The 21,728-nt window shown below is 39.7% G+C and overlaps 1 protein-coding gene across 1 annotated transcript in view; it reads right to left on the bottom strand.

Moving 5' to 3' along the window:
* LOC111196677 (uncharacterized) overlaps positions 1–19,832 on the bottom strand; it is a 29,575-nt gene extending 9,743 nt beyond the window's left edge. The window contains exons 1-4 of the mRNA XM_049470383.1: positions 19,817–19,832; positions 16,603–16,748; positions 7,633–8,148; positions 6,786–7,301 (exon numbers count right to left, since the gene is read on the bottom strand). Coding sequence (XP_049326340.1) covers positions 6,786–7,301; positions 7,633–8,148; positions 16,603–16,748; positions 19,817–19,832 — 1,194 coding nt within the window. The remainder of the gene's footprint in view (positions 1–6,785; positions 7,302–7,632; positions 8,149–16,602; positions 16,749–19,816) is intronic.
* Positions 19,833–21,728: the final 1,896 nt, after the last annotated feature.

Below are 21,728 nucleotides of genomic sequence, written 5' to 3'. Positions count from 1 at the left end.
ATCAGTTAAAGTAAAGTAGTAAAGAGGTAGAGTTACAGTTATGCAGTGAATAGCTCTATTTTAGTAAAGTTCTCATTTATATTATGGCAAAAACTACTTAACTAAGTAACTAAATAAATGAAAAAATGAAGGTCAGCCAATCCAGAAAGAAGAATTTCAAGAACTTTGAAAGTATCCTCAAGTGCAGTTACTGCAAAGACCATCAAAAATGTTATAATGATGAAACTGGCACTCATCAGGACCTCCCCAGGAAAGGAAGAGCAAGAATTCCCTCTGTTGCACAGGATAAGTTCATTAGAGTTACCAACTAAAAAAAAACACTTAAGGAGAAGATGCATCCACACTTTTGAGTGCTATAGAATATATATATATATATATATATATATATATTGTCTTTGGGGATTCAGAGAACACACTTATTCAGCAACTGGCAAAACTTTCTTTTTAAGAATTTATGTTATCCTGCCGTAATTGGGCATTGGAGAATCTAACTGGAAAAATAAAACAGCAAAACAACAAGTATGTAAGATAAACACTTAAACCTCTTGCCTACAGCTAAAATGCTGAAGATTAAGATTAAGATTCCTATTTAATCACAAAAAATTAGACCATATTTTCACACCTTTCCACAAGGATAATCAATAAAGCCCAATATTTTATTGGAGTCTTTTTACTGTGGTCTGGCCCAGAGTGCGCTTTCCATTTGTACCATTTAGCAATTAGCATAGGCTGTTGAGCATAAACTGGGGAAAAAAATAACTGTGGGTTTTTTTCAAATGCTTACAGAACAAATTCGCCCTGTTTCCAAGCTCAAGCATGTCTCAGACTGCCTTCATTGAGTTTAGATCTATAAATTAGATAGATAGAGTTGAGGTGCACATTGAATTCTGTCGTGATTTGGTCAGCTGTGGTTTTATGTTTTTTGGATACAATCCGGGTTAGCACCCGAACATCCCTTTCAGACAGCTTCCTCTTACAGCGTCCACAGTTAATCCTGTTGGATGTGGTTGGTTCTTCTTGGTGGTATGTTGACATTACCCTGGATACCGTGGCTCTTGATACATCACAAAGACTTGCTGTCTTGGTCACAGATGTGCCAGCAAGACGTGCACCAACAATTTGTCCTCTTTTGAACTCTGGTATGTCACCCATAATGTTGTGTGCATTGCAGTATTTAGAGCAGAACTGCGCTCTTACCCTGCTAATTGAACCTTCACACTCTGCTCTTACTGGTGCAATAATGGGCAATTAATGAAGATTGGCCACCAGGCTGCTCCAATTTAGCCATGAAACCTCCCACACTAAAATGAGACAGGTGTTTCAGTTTCATTGTCCAACCCCTGTAAATAGATGCTTTTTAAGAATGGATAGAACTGAGTGTATTCCTTACATAGAAGGCCACTAATTATAAATAAAATCATGAGGGTCGACTGAAAAGAAAGAAAGAAAAAACAAAGCTTTGACTCCGTACAGAACACACAGATTGCTGGTAAATACGCGAATTATTCAGACTGTGAATTGGCTTCTCAGCCGTGACTGATTTCATGTGTTTGATCGCGGCTTCCTGTGTGTATTGCGGAAATTAATTTGATTATGGCAGTTGTTATGACAATTATTCACTGGCCATTCTGCGCTAATGCTAATCAGTGTAGACAGCCCCTTCAAAACAGACCCCCATGATATCCAGGCTAAAGGGGTTTCTTATGACATTTTTGATTACCTCTAAGGCATATGGTTAAATACCAATTCAGGCACTCGAAGCATGTCAAACATGTGGCTTAGTTAACGGCCCGCGACACGTAACGTGTGGGAGAGTAAATAAGGGGAGAGAGAGAGAGAGAGAGAGAGAGAAAGGGAAAGAGAGAGAGACAGAAACAGATACAGTAAAGCGAGAAAAATACGACTTATCTTTTAGACGAGCCATCAACAGTGCACTGTACAGCTTGATTTAGGGTGTGTCAGTGTGTCTTTGCTATTGTAACGACGGGAAAAGTACACCTTATGACGCTTTAAACACTCAAAAGGCATGTGCTAATCCTCTTAATTAATCATGGGTGTGATTAGGTTTTGGCTGTAATGTTAAAAATTAACCAATCAGGGTGTTAATTCCCTCACATTCCCTTTAAGAGCTAGGTGCGCTCTTACTTTGGCGTATTGCTATTTTAACGGTGCAGCTTTCTGAACATGTCCAATGTTTCTCAGCAGAGGAAGCTGACTTAAAACTTAAAAGACTGTTTATTGTTGAGCAAAAAAGTTGGGTTTGTGCACTGCTGTGTGTTTTTCCTGTAACGTGGGGTTGTATACGTGTGTGCGTTAGGAATGCACTTGTGTTGGCAATTCACTGCAAAGATAGCAATGAACACCTCAACACCTCAATTTTAGACCACTACACCCATCAAGTTAGGGAATTAGTCCTAATTGCCTACACCCTAAGGTGGCCTTTAAATGTGCAAAGCTGGGCTAATTAGCCCATTTCACTCAGCTAGACATCACAGAGTGGTTGTTTTGTGGTGTGCGGGTGGGTCTACGGTTGTACTGACATTCCCCACATACCATTACAGACCCTAACTTTTAGAAGTCTTGCTGCTGGCACTTCATCTATGGCATCTATTTTTTCCTAAAAAAAGGAAATCTGGGCCCTTTTCGAACACCCTGCACAAGGAATGTTGACGTGCTCATTGCTATCTTACACCCTGTAATCATTCTATTTTCACGCCTTCCACCTGCGCCGTTAAAATAGCATCAGAGTTTAGGAATGAATCTACACTGATGATATAATGCGTGGTGGTCTGGAAGTGAGATGTGTTCAGGTAAATTTCTGGCGTGTTTCTATCTTGGCAGTGGAAAACACAGGTGCGCCACTGACGGATTTAAACCCTGACAACAGTCAATCATCAGAGTCCATTCCTTCAGGTGCGGCATGCGCTGCAGAGCACAAACCTGACTTTTAACTCAACAATAAACGCAATAAAGAATAAAATAACATTACTGTTCCCTTAAATGAGCTGCTTTTATTTTGAATTAACTGATATACTACAGATCACTAAAATAGGGCCCCTGGAATAGTGATTTGTCTGATCACAACTTGAGCGTCTACTGGCTGATGGTCCATCCCAGATTCCTCCAAGCCCAGTAGAGAAGTTCATGTCGATTCTGGACGTGGTGAACATAAGGCTTCTGTTCTGCACATGAACGTTTTGTAAGTGGTATTAGTGAATTTACTGTAACTCTGTATTGTAGAGCTTTTTCTTTTTTTTTTGAGAAAAAGGTTTGCCAAAGTAATCCCTTGAACATGTGGTTCTCTCAGCTGTTGTTGAACTACAACAATTCCTGATTGAATTTTGTAAGAAAGAGAGAGAGAGAGAGAAGAAAAAAAAGAGAGAGAGAAGGCAGACAGTGTGTGTTGGCTGCTGGGTTCGTAATAGGAAGGAGCTCCTCCAGTGGGTAATTCTACGGTGTAACTTCTAGAAGCGATATCAAATGATATCTAGTAAACACTTTAAGACACATCAAAGAGATTCCTGTTGGCATTGCAAGCATTTGAGCGCTTATACATAATTGATGGCGCTCTGGATCCGTTGGCATCGGCTCTTCTGTGTTTTTCCCGGAGTTTCCAGGAGCGAGCGAGACTCTAACCTCTCATAATTCTCTCGCACTTCACACGACACCTCTTGACACCAGCGAGATCCGAATCTAAATATGGTATCTGTCAGCATCTCTATATTAGCATTTTAATGATATTGGAGAGAATAGTTCCTCATAGAGAAGGAATCAGTCTACAGAAAAAAGAAACCTGGAGTGATCAGCACCAAGATATATGGTTTGATATCATGTCTACCATGTCCAGAAGAAAAGTCTGGTGTCCACCATTTTTTATATGATGCCAAATCTTTGACGTTTGGTCAAATGGACTTTTGATACGATAGTCCATTGTTACGTTAATGAGGTCCTGCAACCAATAGACTTACATTTTCGGAATGCATACTCCAACAGGTTCTCTATTTCAACGAGACAATGCTCGTCCAGATACTGCGGCTGCCATCTCAAGAGCTACTGTAGATGTAGATACTTTGTAATGTTAAGTTGCATCACCAGACCTTTCCTTCATTAAAAAAAAAGTGTGATGCTGCTGGAATTGGTGGATTATGACAAGACTCCATTAGGAACCTCTACCTGCAGAGGGTGTTACAACACTAGCATTACACACTACTTTTAAGCATTGATTGTTCCCAGAGACTGTACAAAAGATGGACGCCGTGTCGCCGTTCCCATTCATTCAATGAAAATGAAGCCAAAATCTTCCTCCATGTTGGCGATCCTGAAACCCCAGTCTGTAGAGCGCAGTAGAGACCAGAGGAGGGAGAAAGACTGTGGAGAGACAGACTACTCATTTAAATAACCCCACCCCTGAGGGCTGTTTCCACAGAGCTAACACAGTCTATGGTCCCACCCATACAGTCATTGGTCCAACTCCCAGCCCTTTACAATAACCACACATTTTTGAATAGAGCTGAATAACGTTTTAAAAATGAATTCTGTGGGGATATAAAAAATTAACAATATAAGCAGAGGTTACACTAGCTGCTGCATTTAAATAATGGAGGTAGAATTACAGTATATTAGAAGAAAACGTGATTGAAAGTTGTCTGTTTTGCCATTGAAACCTATGGGGATGGGTGGGGTAGCACAGCTTTCTGCAACCGAACAGCAGGGGGCGCCCGACCTGTGGTGGCTTCACTTTTGAGAGACGATGCTCTGTCCAGCTATATACAGTCTATGATTGTTCCTGGTAACTTTCTTCCTTCCTATCTTCCTACAATCCAAAACTTCCTTCTGGGTTCAACAATTTTTGCAACCATTATTTTCTTTGTAGAGAAGTGTACTTCTCGATAGGCCTACAACTGTATAGCTGCACTGAGACTGGAAGACGTTGGGCATCGTTAATAATCAAAGGCTTCCGCTGTTGAACTGTCATTATAGGAATTTGTAGGAAACTCTCTCTCGCTCGGTTGAACCCGAGGGGGACGCAAACAAAAACAAAATGCTAATTTCCAGCAATCTGCTAATCTGCTTTGATGACAAAAATATGAAACAGTAGGGAAAACAATTGCATTGTGGACATTTTGTTTATTCGTGTTTACAAATTCTGTACATCAGCAGTTTGCTGAGGAAATTCTGGGGTCGTGGTTCCGCATTCCTAAATCCTCTCGCTGAACCGAAATTACACCAATAAACTAATATTACAGTAAAAAACAAACAAACAAACAAAACTCACACATACTGCACGTGTCATTGTTAGAGTTTTCACATTATGATGTATATGATCACATGGGAAAACAACAGCATGTACTTAAAACCAACAATACTAGTAAAATTTTGGACACACCTCTTCTGATTCTATGTGTTTTCTTTCTTTTTATGATTGTTTACATTGTAAATTTAATATTAAAGACTATATTAAAGCTCTACAGGGACAAATGCAGAATGGGGTGACAGATGGGTTGGTGGATGGTGTGGGGTAATGGATGTATTGATGGATGGTGTGGGATGACGGATGGTATGGAGTGATGGATCGTGTTGGGTGATAGATGAGTTGGTGGATGGTGTGGGGTGTTGGATAAACTGGTGGATGGTGTGGAGTGACGCACGTACTGGTGGATGGTTTGGCGTGACGGATGTGTTGGTGGATGGTGTGGGGTGATGGATCGTGTTGGGTGATAGACAGTGTTGGGAGTAACGTTACTAACGCCGTTACTTTTTTTCAGTAACGAGTAATCTAACTAATTACTCTGACTGTAACTATAACGCCGTTACCATTTCCGACACCCCGTTACTGCACGTTACTTTAGCCTCTATGAACTTTTTTTTTGTTGTAACTTTGGTTTGCCCTGGTTAACCCCTCTTCTTTCTGGTGAACTTGAGCTTCTGGCCGTTGTGCCTGTGGTTTGGCGTGGTGAAGTGAGGCACAATTGTGACGATTTGCTGCTCTAATCAATTCAGTGATTGCCCTGGACAGGCCAAGTTCCGATTTAAGGACTTTAAGCTCTTTTTAGCTGCTCCGGTTTTTGTGGTGCTGCTGCTTTCTATTTTAGAGCTTAGATTCTCTGCCCGAACCCGACCTGACCCAAAGACCATCCCAAAATCGGGCTCCTATTTTTATTTTATATAAAGCTCTGGTGTGATAATCACAATGTTGCTAAATAACCAATTATCATTGTTCACTAAAGCGAACGAAATAGCGAAAACTGAAAGTGAAAAAACATTTGTGTTAACTGAAACTAATAAAAACGGTAATTAAAAGGAAAAAACATAACTTTCTCGAACTGTATTTTGTGTTTATAAAACTAACTAAAACGAACTAAAATTACTGAATTTTCGTGTTTAATTTATTTATAAGAGCTGTTGTACAGCGGAGTTGTACAGCGGGCGGTGTAGCCGCAAAATACGACAGAAAACACTGAGAAACTGCAGAACTATGTATGGGATTACAATATGAGCGCCAGGCAGATGAAAGAGAAACAGGAGATTCAGTATGTGAGAACATTTACCTGTGAGTAGCTCATACACCAGAACAAGCAAATATCTCTCTCTCTCTCTCTTTCTCTCTCTCTCTTTCTCTCTCACATTTATTAGATTGATCTCTCTGACGAGATGTGTGAAAACTAATAAAAACTAGCAAGCCCACCCTAAAAACAAATTAAAACTTACTGAATCAAACTATAATAAAATGAAAAATGTAATCACGTAGCTCTGGGCACACGTGAACGCCTCCGCGTTTGACTTGCAGCACTGTGTGTAGCTGTTGGTGGTAGATGGTCTGGTGGATGGTGTGGGATGACGGGTGGTGTTGGGTGACGGGTGGTGTTGGGAGACGGATGGTCTGGCGGATGGTGTGGGGTGACGGATGGTCTGATGGATGGTGTAGGGTGACGGATGGTCTGGTGGATGGTGTGGGGTGACGAATAGGCTGGTGTATGGTGTGGCGTGACGGGTGGTGTTGGGTGGTAGATGGTCTGGTGGATGGTGTGGGATGACGGGTGGTGTTGTGTGACGGGTGGTGTTGGGAGACGGATGGTCTGGCGGATGGTGTGGGGTGACGGATGGTCTGGTGGATGGTGTGGGGTGACGGGTGGTGTTGGGTGACGGGTGGTGTTGGGGGACGGATGGTGTTGGGTGACGGGTGGTGTTGGGTGGTAGATGGTCTGGTGGATGGTGTGGGGTGACGGGTGGTGTTGGGTTACGGGTGGTGTAGGGTGACGGATGGTGTTGGGTGACGGATGGTCTGGCGGAGCTCCTGGATGCTGTGGATTTGAGAGAGCTTCACCATGTCCAGCTACTCACTCATCAGGATTTAGAGCTGTGGGGAAAATCGCTGCCAGCCAACATGGATCTCCTCAGTGTTTGGCCAGAACCCATGACTAAGCTGTGTGTGTGTGAGTGTGTGTGTGTGAGAGTGTGTGTGTGTTTGAGTGTGTGTTGAGAAAGACAGTGCAAGAAAATGATAAAATAATAATAAAAACTAGCAAGCCCACCCTAAAAACAAATTAAAACTTACTGAATCAAACTATAATAAAATGAAAAATGTAATCACGTAGCTCTGGGCGCACGTGAACGCCTCCGCGTTTGACTTGCAGCACTGTGTGTAGCTGTTGGTGGTAGATGGTCTGGTGGATGGTGTGGGATGACGGGTGGTGTTGGGTGACGGGTGGTGTTGGGAGACGGATGGTCTGGCGGATGGTGTGGGGTGACGGATGGTCTGATGGATGGTGTAGGGTGACGGATGGTCTGGTGGATGGTGTGGGGTGACGAATATGCTGGTGTATGGTGTGGCGTGACGGGTGGTGTTGGGTGGTAGATGGTCTGGTGGATGGTGTGGGATGACGGGTGGTGTTGGGTGACGGGTGGTGTTGGGAGACGGATGGTCTGGCGGATGGTGTGGGGTGACGGATGGTCTGGTGGATGGTGTGGGGTGACGGGTGGTGTTGGGTGACGGGTGGTGTTGGGGGACGGATGGTGTTGGGTGACGGGTGGTGTTGGGTGGTAGATGGTCTGGTGGATGGTGTGGGGTGACGGGTGGTGTTGGGTTACGGGTGGTGTAGGGTGACGGATGGTGTTGGGTGACGGATGGTCTGGCGGAGCTCCTGGGTGCTGTGGATTTGAGAGAGCTTCACCATGTCCAGCTACTCACTCATCAGGATTTAGAGCTGTGGGGAAAATCGCTGCCAGCCAACATGGATCTCCTCAGTGTTTGGCCAGAACCCATGACTAAGCTGTGTGTGTGTGAGTGTGTGTGTGTGAGAGTGTGTGTGTGTGTTTGAGTGTGTGTTGAGAAAGACAGTGCAAGAAAATGAAAGAAATGAAAGAGGGAAGGAATGTAAGCGTTATTGTGAAATGAAAGAACGATGTCTTGAAGCCCTGATTTATCCCATTTATCCTCGTTAATCTCACTAAGCAAGCTCATTAATTGTCCCATTTCCTACGTTATGTTTTCGTCGAGCGAAATCTCTCAATCCTATTGGCTGGCGGCCTAAGCTACAATCCTCAAATCATGACAACCATGTTTTTAAGCCACTGATCACACACGCCAAAATATGATTTATAATATAAACTCAGAGTGTCACGGAGTGATTCAGAATGACAGTGGGTCATCTTCAGTGATGAGTTCAGACTTTTATCTTACCTTTGGTGTTTATGACAAAAACCTTAGCCCTATCTGGATGACATTAGTTTCTCAGGGGGGTTCTGGGGTAATTTTCCCTTTTATATGGGGTCCTCTGTTATTTTATTCCCATCTGGAATAACAATAAATGTGTTTTTCTCAGATGTCCTCAAAAAAATAAAAAATACAGGCTGAATTATCTGTTTTTCGCTGAACACTTTTCGTGGTCCTCAGGTAATTTAAATAAAATAGCTATTTGTCCACTGCCGTGCACCGTAATTGCACTTAAACACTTTGGGCGCGAGTCACCATGGAGATCCACGTTAAAAATACAACAGTGAGCGGAAATGGAGGAGCTACTGAACATCTACTGATGTCATGTGACCGAAAAAAGCAAAAAACTAATAAGGTCCTGCAACCAATGGACCTTCCATTTCTCAATAGTGAATATAGTGCACTATATTTCAGCAGGACAATGCTTATAGTAGGGCATCTCGGAGGGTGTGTTCATTAAGTGACCAGAGTCTTTAGTCTTTAGTTTACTTTAGTTGAAATAAAAATAAAAAAAAAGTTCAAATTAAAATATAAAATACGAAAAATAGTAAAGTAATAGTCCATGACTCTGCTCACTGTGGTACCTTTAACTATAGGCCACAGTAATCCATTATATTGCTACTAACATGTAAACAGCTGCGGTTGAAGAATGAGCCCCGAGCCTTGATTTCACGTAAAGACTCAATTCTTTCGGAATGGGCCTCCTCCTGTTGTGGGAATGTCCGTCTATGTAATGGAGATAAATGGCACATTTGCCTGCCTTGACAAGAGAGGGCAAATTGGGATTAATAGAAATGTTTAGCACGGCCGTATCACTGACGAAGTAATCTGCTCGGGCCAATTTTCCAGTCTGGCACAGTTTCCTCACCTGAAAAGGAAAGATACTTTACATTTTTGAAATTTTTTGGTCCACCCTCAAACAAACCCACTTTAATTGCCGTTATCTTAAAGCCATTGGTTCAACGGTTCTTGTTAGAGGTTGCACCATTCATTAGTTCAGAGAATTACCCTAACTGGCCAACTGAGTGAATATACTGGCAATATGTATTTGCATTAGCCGTCTAAGCTAATATAGAATAGTCATTTTTGTGATTATTTTAAATAATTAGTGTTTATTTGTGATGATATTACTGGTTGAGCATTTTTCCTACTAATTTTGTTGGGTCTCAATTGGTGGTCACCTATTGAAACTGCTCATTTTAACGTCATTTAAATTAATGTCACCATCTCTAGATATTGCACTTTCCAATGCAATTTAGCCTTTATTACATTGCTGGCATATGGCTAGACATTGGGAGGCTCGCACATTTGCAATTATTATTATTATTAAAAAAGAAGAAGAAGAGAATTCAGTAGGGTTGGGATAGTGTGTTGATTCTTGGTAAATGATAGTGCCACATGGGTACTCAGAGGGCCTACCAACCTACAAAATGTAAAATAATGCAACTCTGTGTGAGTTTGAGTGTTTCAGAGACTAGTTTAGAAAACAAGGGAATCAACACTTGGTCATTTTTTTACTTATTTTGGATTTGGTACTCTATTCCTATATCACATGCTGATATAATAGAAATCAAACCCACTTTAATTGTCCTTATCAACCTCCGTACTGGAAACTGGAAAACTCTGCTTTTAGCTACAGTGCAGCACCAGTGAGCTGGAACTCACTACAGGAAAGTCTAAAATTCAGCTCACTGTTGTCACTGAATCAATTAAAACTTTTCATATCGAACCACCTTCAGACAGTCTGTGCCTGTTTTACTTAATCTTATTTATTCTTAACTTTTATATTTTATTTTAGTTCTTATCCTAGTTATTTATTTCCTTTGCGTTTCTTTCCTTATTTTGTTTTTTTATTTTTTAAATAGTTTTGTATGATTGCTTTTTAACTTATTTTGATTCATTATTATTATTATTATTATTATTATTATTATTATTATTATTATTATTATTATTTTATTTATTTTTTTTTTTGCTAGTTTTTAGTTAATTTATTTATTTGTCATTTTTATTGTATTATGTAAAAGCTAGTTTTAACTTAATTTTACTGTTTTTTTTTGTTTGTATTAATCTTATCTTCTTTTGATCTTAATTTCTTGATCTTAATTTTTTATCAACCAAGTTTTATTATAATTATTTTTATTCTAATTTTATTTCTCATCTATTTTTATCTTTTATTTACAGTTATTATTTTCATTGTCATGTCAATCACTGTATTTGTAAATACTTGGCTACACTGAAAATAGATAGATAGATAGATAGATAGATAGATAGATAGATAGATAGATAGATAGATAGATAGATAGATAGATAGATAGATAGATAGAGAGATAAATAGATAGATAGATAGATAGATAGATAGATAGATAGATAGATAGATAGATAGATAGATAGTGTCACGTCTTAGCCCTGTCTCATGTCTCTCTGTGTGTCCCACGTGACCTGTGCCCCTGTGTTCTGTTTCAGTACTTTTCCACCTGTGTCAATTTGTAGCTCCGCCCCCTAGCCCCAGGTGTTTCCACTTCCCTTGTGTGCTATAAAGCCTTCCTTTGTCTCTTGTCCTTCGTCGGTCTTTGCACCTTCCCCTGTTGTTTTGTCTCTCTCAGTGTTCCATAGCTTCTCTCAGTGTTTCCTTGTATTCTATAGCCTTAGTCCTTTGTTTCTCGTTTATTTCTTGTTTTCTTGTTTATAGTTGTTTTCCTTGTTTATTTCTAGTTTATTCCCTTGTATATATTCCCTGTTTATTTATTGTCTTTTTCTCTAGTTGGTTTAGTTTATGTTCTCTGATTTGTTTTGGTTAATGGTTATTTGTGTATCTTTGTTTCGTGTTACTTATTCCTTGTTTCTTTGTTATTTGTGTAATAAATTATTTATTTATTTAGCCCTTACCTGCACTTGTGTCCGCTTTCCTCGTCACCCTGCCTGGGTCATTCGTGACAGACAGACAGACAGACAGACAGACAGACAGATAGATAGATAGATAGATAGATAGATAGATAGATAGATAGATAGATAGATAGATAGATAGATAGATAGATAGATAGATAGATAGATAGATAGAGGGGAAATTCTGGTTGTCCTCAATATACTTCTGAGTTAAAATAAATGTTGATTAATTAATTGATTGGTTGAAATGGCTGTACACCAGTCTTTTACTGTACCTGTTCACTGTAGTTAACCTGCTGTTAATATTAGCCCCGCCCCCTCACCCGACCTCCTCACCCTGCTCTCCACTCAATACATCTGAATTCTGCTTTAAGCTCAGAAGAAGCTCATGCATGTCAGACCCAAAAACAGACATTTCACACTGAGAAAAAGAGTAAAAATGAGTCAACCACGCAGAGGTTAGCAGTTAGCGCTTAGCGGTTAGCACTTAGCAGCCCCAGGGTGCTATCGGCAGGTTCATGTGTGGAGGATGAAGCTGTGCACCACTCAGATTCCTTTGATTTAAAAATACATTCAAAAATAAGGCAAGAAAAACTCGACTCCCACTCGGCTCCATCGCAGCCAGATGGTTCATATATCTGTAAGTTCAGATAAGTGTGTAGGCCTGCTCCACACGGCTGCACACGGCCGGCTTAAGCACCAGCAAAAAGGCAGCACGCCCACGCTAGCAGGTCTAAAAACAGGCACGCCTCTTCATACATGCACAGTGTGTGCACACACATGTATACACATATATACAAACATATACACACTTACAGTAGCGGAAAAAAAAGTATTTGCCCAAAAAATACATTGCATTTTGTAATACTTACATTTTTCCGATTATCAAACAAACTTTAATATCAGACAAAGATAACCTGAGTAAATATAAAAAACATACATACATATATATATATATATATATATATATATATATATATAGTTATAAAAATATATATATTTAAACCAATGTAGTCCTGTGTAAAAAAGTGTTTGCCCCCTAAATTAACTGTTTATTTGTCATTATTTTTAAATGTTCTGCATTGTAGATGAATACTACAATCATTGAAGCTGTAAAGCAAAATATATTTTTGATTGTTTCAGTTAACAGCTGTGCTGAACTCGTCAAGAGTTAATTACTTGCATTTCTTGCCACTTAATGTGTTTGAGTGCATCAGTTGTAACATTTTAAAGAGGTAGACTTCAATATCAGACAAAGATAACCTGAGTAAATATAAAAAAACACTTCTTAAATCATAGAAATCAAGAGAAATCAAAAGAAAAAATATGTATATTGAAACAAATCTAGCCCTGTGTAAAGATTTTTTTTTTTTTTTTCCAGAACATAAAGTACAAGTCAAATATTTGGACACACCGTAAATTAACTGTTTTATTTTTCATCATTTTAAAACGTTCTGCATTGTAGATGCAATCATTGAAGCTGTGAAGAAAAATATATTTAAATATATTTTTTTTTGTTTCAGTTAACAGCTGTGCTGAACTCGTCAAGAGTTAATTAGTTACATTTTTTAGCACTTAATGCGTTTGAGAGCATGAGCTGTGAAGTTTTGAATATCAGACAAAGACAACCTGAGTATATATAAAAAGCACTTTTTAAATGGTCATTTTATTTATTAACCCTTAGAACCCTACGGACGGATATTCCGTCCAAAATCGCACCTTGTGTTCTCAGCTTAATTACTCAGGAATCCCTTCACACATAAACATAATCCATATATGATTAGAAAGGGCAGAACTTACTCTTTCTAAAAACTGTGATCACATCCCAGTGAGGTAAAGCTAAATCTACAAGAAACCCATTGAGAAAAACACCTAAAAAAGTGAAAAATCTCCTTCCCCAACCAATATTATTTACCTTTAGTGCTTCAAACATATTTATATGATGTTTCAAACCAAATAATATCAGTAAATAAAGATTCAAAAGTGTCCATAGAAAAAAAAGTGTGAAACTACCTGCTTTACTCAAACTAAAGCTAGGTATGGTGTGCGCACTACTTTATATAGTTTTTATTTTACTAACTAGTTATTTTACACTAAACATTTTTTTATTTATTTAGACTAAAAAGTTTACATTTTTGTATATAGTTTTCTTTTTTTAGTATCTACATGTATCCTAGAGGTGTGATTATTGATTATCAAGATAAATAACTCCACCTGATGCTGTTTCTTCATTTATTTTATCAAAGTAATAATTAATAAGCCATGTAATGAACTATCATCAATATTCTTATGCTTTTAACTCATAAACACTCTTGTCTAACCATTTTTGAAAAGATACCTTTGGTGTAAATATATTTCTATAGAAGTCTATAAATTCTAATAATTCTAATAAAAAATAGCCGCTTGATAAAATTTTGACCAAAACATGATCAGTTCCAGAAAACTATCCAATAAAAAGTTTTCAAGCCAATGAAACAGTAGCTTAGCCATGCCTACTGCATCAAAGCCAACACACCACAGTAACAGACTACATTTTACTAATTTTATATGATTTAGAAGAAACATTTTAGATTTTAATTAACTGAATTTTTTTTTCATAGATTTCATAGATTCGAATATTAGAAAATGTTTTAGTAGATTACAGACAGGAAAAAAAGCATTTTAATATAAAACTAAAACATAATTTAGGTCTGAAAGGTAGTTAAGTAAGCACAAAATGATTGACAGTGACAACCCAACTCCAGAGTATTCAATCCACCATCATAAACTCAACTCCCCATCATTATTGTACCACCTACACCCTCTTGATGATACCTCTCAGATCCTGCTCACCGCATCCTCATCGCTCTTCTAATCTAACCTGACCTGACCATTACTACACCCCTCTCCTGATCACACGCTCTCTTTCAGGTCCTGTAGGAGTCACCAGGGCCGGCGAGATGACTCGCCGCTCTTTAGTCAGAGATATTTCGGGTCATAAAGTAGCTGAGCCGGCAGTACGGAAACTCAGGGGTGTCACAAAGCTGCTCGCCCCGCCGCTCATCGCCGGCTGCGACGGGGCGCGACACTCGCCGAACAGATGGTTCATCAATGTCACCGCGCTCCTCTGGAGCCCGCCAGCCCAGGAGGGAGACAAAGAGAGCCCCCGCCAGAGACCGGCTGCTGAGAGATCAGGCCGGCGTGCCATGTCATTAACCTTCATCGCTTTCAATCAGGCCTGGAAGAAAGTCGAGGGAATCTGGGGGAAAGGCTGTATTTTTAGGACAGTGTATATAAACAATGTGACATTTACCCTTTAAACAAAGTCCTGTTCCTGTTGCGACAGGGCGCAAATTGTTTACAGCACTTACAAGATAACACCTAACAACTTATAACTGTATACTTACAAGTATACAGCTGTGGGAATTTCGCATTCTATTTTTCCTACATTGTAAATGAATACTAGTAAAGTCATCCAATCTGTAAAGGAACAGGTAAGGAAACATGTATGGTGGGCTCTTATCTGGGGTGCTGTTTCCTTTTCTGCGGTGGTCCTGATGAGTGCCAGTTCCATCAAATACATCAATACTTTATTTAGCTTTTTTCCCCTTTTCTCCCCACTTTACAAGGCCAAATACCCAACCCACTCATTAGGACACATTCTATCACTAGTGATGCCCACCCCCCCCAACACCAGGAGGTTGAAGACTAGCACATGTCTCCTCCAATACATGTGAAGTCAGACTCCGCCTCTTTTTGAACATTACTGAGTAGCATCACAGCGCACTCGGAGAAAAGTGCAGCAACTCGGTTCCGATACATCAGCTCACAGACACAGCCTTGTGCTGATCGACATCACCCTAGGAGTGATGAGGGGAAAGAGCGCCATCTACTGTACTGTGCACACCAATAGAGAGCAAGGCGTATTGTGCTCTCTCAGGGCTCCAGCGGCTGAGGGCAATCATAGTGCCACCGTAACGTTTATGATAGCTTTGAATGTGACTGCACTCGGGGATGCTTTCAAAGTTCTTTGAAGAATGTAAAACATAAAACGTATTCTTTTTAGTTGACTAAATAATTCCAAATGTTTTTCTTAATAGTGTAGATAAAAAACATGACTCTATCAGAACAGAATTTATGTGGCCTTGCCCACTCGCAAGATAGCACCTCACAGCTTATAGTGTTGTGTGGTGTTCCCAACCAATCCTCTAAAATAACACTCGCCAACTGCCAATCGTCAATTTACATACTGCTCTCCCATGACTTTGACATGGCAGTGTAACAACTATAATGACAGTATAATGCTAATAATACTAATACAAATGAGAAATTCCAATATATACAGAATAAATACAGCTCTGTAAAAAAAATTAAGAGATCACTTCACTTTCTGGATCAGTTTGTCTGATTTTGCTTTTTATAGGTTTATGTTTGAGTAAAATGAACAGTGTTGTTTTATTCTATAAACTACAGACAACATTTTTTTTCCCAAATTTCAAGTAAAAATATTGTCATTTTAGAGCCTTTATCTGCAGAAAATGAGAAATTGTTGAATTTCAGACCTCAAATAAATCAAAGAAAAGAAGATCATATTCATAAAGTTTGACCCTGGTTTTTAATCACAGTTTTCATGCATATTGGCATCATGTTCTCCTCCACCAGTCTTACACACTGCTTTTGGATAACTTTATGCTGCTTTACTCCTGGTGCAAAAATGTAGGCAGTTCAGTTTGTTTAGATGGCTTATGATCATCTACATTCTCTTCCTCTTGATTATATTCCAGAGGTTTTTAAATTGGTAAAATCAAAGAAACTCATAATTTTTAAGAGGTCTCTTATGTATTTTTTTCTAGAGCTGTATATAAACCTCAAAATCATGTTGGAATAATGCCAAATGCCCACATGCACCTTTTTCTTCATCTGTTTTATTCTGACCTGCTGTTCACGTTCAGTAGTGTTATCCACTGCTCTCTCTGTATTCTCTCTCACTAATGAGCTGGAATCGGACCCCCAGACTCCCCCCGTACCGTATCCGAGTGTGTCAGGGTAAAGAATGGCCCGTCGTCCGGCTCACGATGTAACGGTTGAACCTGACCCTGCTTATCTGACTGCAGCTCTGTGGCAGAGCAGCCAGGGCTGTTTACCATACAGCTCTGCTGAAGAGTGGGGAAGCCTGGGAGATAAGAACAGCACATTTACTCATGTTATATATGAGTGTGTGTACCATTCATAAGAAAAAAAAAAACATTTTTGACACACAAAAAGACGAATGAATTCTGCCTTAAAAGGAAACTCCACACAATGTTTTCTAAGGCTTCAGCAGATAAAACAGCCCAGAATCTGATTTTCTGACTAAATATGATATTTATTTCAGGCTGTTCACACAATCCACAGTCTTTTCAAGAATTCCAAAATTTAAGGAGACTTTAGTTTAGACTTTAGTTTAGAAATTTAGTTTTCAAGGTCTAGTTTCACCGCCGAGTGGTCAATTGGTCTAAAGCACTGCCACTATAATTGGGAGATTGCTGGTTCGAATCCTGGTCATGCAGCTTGCCATCAGCTGCTGAAACCCTGAGAGAGAGCACTATTAGCCTTGCTTTCTCTGGGTGGGTACATGGCACTAGGGTGATGCTGATCAGCACAAGGCGTCTGTGAGCTCTGATAAATCAGAACCAAATGAACTTAAATCTGCTGAACAAATTCTAAATTTTGGGAAGTTTACTTGAGTCAGGCTGAGGTTATTGAAATTTTAATTATTTATTATAACACTTATTTTGCTTATTTTCACTGAGATTTATTCCCTCTGTTTTTTTTACTCATGCACAGACGTTAAGGTCAGGTCAGGTTAGTCGAGTTTAACGCCACATCAGCTCGTCAGCTATTTCGTGGCAGGAAAGGTAACGTCTAATCACAAGGTTCTATGATCTCGTCCTCAGAAGAGGACTCGTAGGTCAGTAACAGTACAGACGCATTCACTCACACACTCACACCTAAGGGGCAATTTCCAACCAAGTTCCAATTAGCCTGAACGTGCCGTCTTCGGACTGTGGGGGGAAACCGGAGAACCCGGAGGAAACCCACGCAGACACGGGGAGAACGTGCAAACTCCACACAGAAAGACCCGGGTCGCCCCAGCCGGGAATCGAACCTTGAGCTTGAATCCCGCTATGTTTGAACCTTTGTACCTGGATTTTTGGACCTTGAGCCAATCTTTTTCTCTGAAAATAAATGACATAAAATGATTTGTACTTACTTTCTATTACACTTATAAATAAAAAGTATCGCCTTTTTGCCTCTCAAGGATGCTTACAATTACATTCTACACACACTCAACACACACCCTTGAGAAGTAACAGCCAATCAAGCACAGCATACTCTCAACCAGAAACAACTGCCCACCAATCCATATCTGGGCATACACACACCTTCACACACCAGAGCAATTTTTAGGGTGTTTTTTTTTTCAGTAATATACAGTAGAATATTAAATTAACCTGATCTTCATGTTTTCTTTGGACTGTTGGATGAAACCAGAGTCCCCAGAAGAAGCCCATGCATACAGGGGGAGTACGTGAAAACTCCACCCAAATAGAAACTTGAACCCAGGACCCTAGCGCTGGTAGGTGAACATGCTAACCACTAAGAGACTGTGCAGCTTCAATATCTGTTTTGAATTGCATGTATTCCCATTACACACAGTGTTCCCTCTACTCCTGTCTTCTCCAGTACCCTCCCTCTCCTCCCCTTGACCCCTCTCTGCTGGAGAACATGCTCCTCTCTGCAGTTCCAGGGCTCTGGCATTTGGCACATTCATACATAGCTAATGGAATTCAGTCCAGATGTCCCCTGATGTTCCGATGCTCTTATGGTCACAGGCTTCCTGCAGTGTAAATAGCTCTGTCCGCATGGTTCCCGAGCCGAACGGGGGAAATGTCATTCGATAGACTACAGAATCAGAAGTACACTCAGTGCGGCGTGACCTACAGAGTGTCAGATTTTCTCAATATTTTATGATGTTATTCTGTATGTAGAATGAAACAGAATGTGTCTGTTTTACAGTACTAGTGTAGTCTCTGCAGGTATCATTACACTGCTGGCATGCACGAATATTGTATCCAAATTTTGCTATTTTCCACTTTTTGTCATAATTTAAATTGGGAAGTTGTTATTTTATTAGTGGCACATTTTATGATAACTGAAGCAATATAAATGCTTCTAAACCACCACATATCAGATGTCAAAAGGCAGAAACAAATATTAACTCATTTAGAACAAGGCTGATGATCAGTATCTGATGCTGGTGATCTTCAGGACCTCAGGTGCCACTGCATTAAAAATCAGCTATACTAATTCTGTACTGGAAATCAGTGCATGAACTTAGGAACACTTAAAGAAATCACATGGAGAGTGTCTTTCAAGTTCAGACAATGCACTGGTTCCAGATAAAACATGAACAACTTTACATAAACAGCATATCTAAGGATACCTTGGGTTTGTTTAATCTGTGTTAAGACGCTATGTATTAAATGAAAATATTAGGGGCTCTATGATAGAGATATATAGGTGTCATCTGTCTTGATTTAGGGCATGTCAGTGGCTCGTTGTTATCGTATCATTGGGAAAAGTACACCTTGTGCATCTCGAAATGCACAAAAGGCTAATGTGCTAATGGTTTTAATCAATCATGGGTGTGCATGTGCAATAAACGAATTAGTGTGTCACTTGTCATTTCCTTCAAGAGCCTGGTAGCAAGATAGCAATGAACATCTGACTCTTGGCATCTGTCTAGGTTGTATTCAATCAGTGGTGCCTCTGTGTTTTTCATTGCCAAGATCGCAATACATCAGAAAATTACCTGAACACACGTCATTTTCAGACCATCACGCCCATCAGTATAGATATATTCACTGTTTCTATTTAAACAACGCAGGCACAAGACATGAAAATTGATTTTTGGCAAGGTGTAAGACAGCAATGAGCATTGCAACGTACCTTGCACAGCGTGTAAGATAGGGTCCAAGGTGTTTTACCCTGTCAATCTGTACTAATGGTCAGAATTATGTGCATGAATTGCAACAGGAATGCATTCCTCAAAACACCCACACAAACTCATCATGAGCATCTAGGATATGATCAGGATGCTATATACATGTCTATAATTAGTTAAAGGGCATATTTGCATTTTTATGTCTTCTGCAATATCAACAGCAAAGGCCAGCATGCTGATATCAATTAACAAACCTGCGGTGAGTTTCATGATAGCGGTAAGTCTTAGGGAATAACAAATCAACTCACTAAGAACATGATAATAAAACACATTAATTCAGCCAGTGTTTCCTGAGGAGCTTCACAAATTGAAACTTAAGTTAAGAATTAAATTATCTTTGTTGACTCCATCCCAAACATTCCCAGGCATCCTATCTGGTACAATAAATGCTTGATTGTCATCGAGGAAGCAATGCAAGTTTTGAGAAACGCTTGCCACTGTATGTGTGGGTGAGCATTATCCTGCTAAAAAATGCCAGTCGTAAGCCCTGCAACAAGAAGCAACACATGTGGCTGCAGGATGTCCTGTAGATACATACAGTATCATTGAGTTGTTAGCTTTCCACATATTACTATTAGGAGTGACTGTTTGTCGTATGCGATGCTCTACAATTAATCACACAAACCTGCAGTTTACAGTGTGAACTCTTCAGTCCACGTCAAAGACTGGATTGAGGAGCTCACCACAGTGTCTCGATACTCTATATTTGATACTTGATACAAATAAAACTGTCTATCCATAAAGGGTGAATATTATTGTGGTTGGATGTAGAGAAGTATAAACATATACCATTCTGACACCCTATTTGTATATACGTGTTATTCATCACACTTGCACACGCCCCCCCCCCACTACAGCAAGAACATAGCAGACGTTAGTGTAGCCTAGTATGAAGATGATCCGTGCAGAGACTCAAGAGAACTCCAGACAAACTCCAGTCCATCTAAGCTTCTTTAATATATTTATGTTGTTCTGTATGTAAAATAGATAGATAGATACTTTATTAATCCCTGATTCATTTAGAATGGGCATATATGCAGCTAAAATACTAGGTAGCCTAGTGCATCCTAACTTTATCAATATTGACATTTTAATAATATAGCATTATATTCATTATGGCTTTTAGAAAAATGTGTTTGGGGGAGGCTGGGGGGTTTAGTGCACTATAGGACTCTGTGGCACGACCTAAGCTTTTTTGTTAATTTTCTTCCCCTTACATTACTTTTACAGTTTTGAAACCAGTCCTTTTTCAAACATGTTTACTTAAAGAGTAAAAAGCTTGAGTTGATACTTCTTCAACTTGTACAGAAGTATTTTAAATCCTAGTATCTATACTTTTACCTACAGTGTAATGAATGGGAATACTTCACGAGTTCACATGTTTATTTCTTTACAAAAGGTTTTGGGAGCATTTTTTTGAGGGAGTGCTATACACAATACAGTACCAGCTCCAGTTTTTGTATCCCCCAGGCAGCTAAATAGGGACATAGCAAGTGCAGCGACCAAAACTCTGCCGGCATTGTTGTTGCCTGCCTGTTTTCTGACCCCTGCCTGCCAGTTGTTTGGATGATGAAATCCGAATTGGCCATAATACAGCCACTCTACACAGCCTGAATCTCCTCAATTGTTACAACAACAGCACAGTGAACCAGCCGTGTATCCTTTACACCACACCATGTACTACTGGGGGCCTGTTACCACAGATGGAGGGGGGATATTTACAGATCATTTTCTCAGTTTTATTGCTTTATTACTGTAATTCCAGGACAATTTCAGGCTCCTAATGGGAAAAATACCATAGGACTAAAACAAATTTGCCTGGTCCTGCGTCCAAAAAAGCGTGGATCATCCAGAAAGATCCAGCAGGACTAAGGGGCTCATCCCGCATGGCTACTTGTCAAAGCCAAACACTCCTGTCACTGTTGTCGCAGAGTGTGGACCTCGAGAGGGTTGAGCTGGGAGAATGCTTCAGGTTGAATTAGAATCACAGTCAAGAAGTAGATTTTCTCTTTTGAGTGTGTGTGTGTGTGTGTGTGTGTGTGAGCGTGAGTGTTTGTGTGTTTGATTTAGGAATTAAAGAGAGCACAAATTAACTTATATCACAAT

Source organism: Astyanax mexicanus, chromosome 22 (assembly GCF_023375975.1).
Source record: "Astyanax mexicanus isolate ESR-SI-001 chromosome 22, AstMex3_surface, whole genome shotgun sequence".
Classification (NCBI taxonomy): domain Eukaryota; kingdom Metazoa; phylum Chordata; class Actinopteri; order Characiformes; family Acestrorhamphidae; genus Astyanax; species Astyanax mexicanus.
This window is presented reverse-complemented; position numbering and strand designations above follow the sequence as displayed.